Genomic DNA, 828 nt, shown 5'->3' with positions numbered 1-828 from the left:
GTAAAATCTGAAGCCACCTGGGAGTACAGTGTTGAAAACGTAGGGTGTTTTCCCACAAACAATGTGAAGGTCTTTTTTGTCAAAGAGGCAATTTTGATAATAACAACAGCTACCAGTTTTGCATTTTGATAGCCAGACCAGCTGCTATTTTGTCTGGATGCACACCGGGATTCTTGTGATCGGGTTTTACTTTTTAATTGAAAAAAAAATTATTATAGAAGAAAAAGGAAAATTACTTGAGATGCCAAATACTGTCGAGAGAACCATATTCTCCCTCCTCTCCACACCCACCGGAGACGTGGACCCTTCGTTTTTACAGGCTTAGGAGTTGCGAGAGCTGATCGGGGGCTTTCTCCCGAGCCCGCCGCCTGCGCCCCTGGACCCTCGGGCGTGGGAGATTTATTTCCTCCTCCCGCTGATTTCTAAGCAAACTTGTGGAGGGGGGGAAAGGATCCCCCGGCAGCACAGAGTCGGGTTTTTTTTTCTGGCGTGGATTTTTTTTCAATTGCCGTCCCCGCCGGGTTGCAGCGGGCTGCCGGGGACTTGGCCCCCTCGCCCTCCGGCTCTGCTTTTGTGCGTTCCCCGGCGGCCAGCGCAGCCCTCCCGGCACTGCGGCCGCCGCGGAGCCCCCCCGGCCGCGGGGCGCCCCGCTCCTGCCCTTTTCTTTCCCCCCGTGCCCGCCTGCCAAGGAAAGGCACATGTTAATACCACCCGGCGCGGGCATTTTCTGCTACTGCTGCTGCGGGCTCCTCCGTCCGAGACAGATGTTGCGAAACCAAGGCCTCCTCAAGTGCCGCTGCCGCATGCTCTTCAATGACCTGAAGGTCT

The 828-nt window shown here is 55.3% G+C and overlaps 1 protein-coding gene across 1 annotated transcript in view; it reads left to right on the top strand.

The window, feature by feature from the left end:
- The first annotated feature begins 764 nt into the window (after nucleotides 1–764).
- The window catches only part of MARCHF4 (membrane associated ring-CH-type finger 4), a 104,065-nt gene continuing 104,001 nt past the window's right edge, over nucleotides 765–828 (top strand). The window contains exon 1 of the mRNA XM_042040526.1: nucleotides 765–824. Within this exon, the coding sequence (XP_041896460.1) occupies nucleotides 765–824 (60 nt within the window). The remainder of the gene's footprint in view (nucleotides 825–828) is intronic.

This window comes from Corvus kubaryi, unplaced genomic scaffold, assembly GCF_017639235.1.
Source record: "Corvus kubaryi isolate FWS band 111438036 unplaced genomic scaffold, C.kubaryi_AGA036_p1.0 37396, whole genome shotgun sequence".
NCBI lineage: Eukaryota > Metazoa > Chordata > Aves > Passeriformes > Corvidae > Corvus > Corvus kubaryi.
This window is presented reverse-complemented; position numbering and strand designations above follow the sequence as displayed.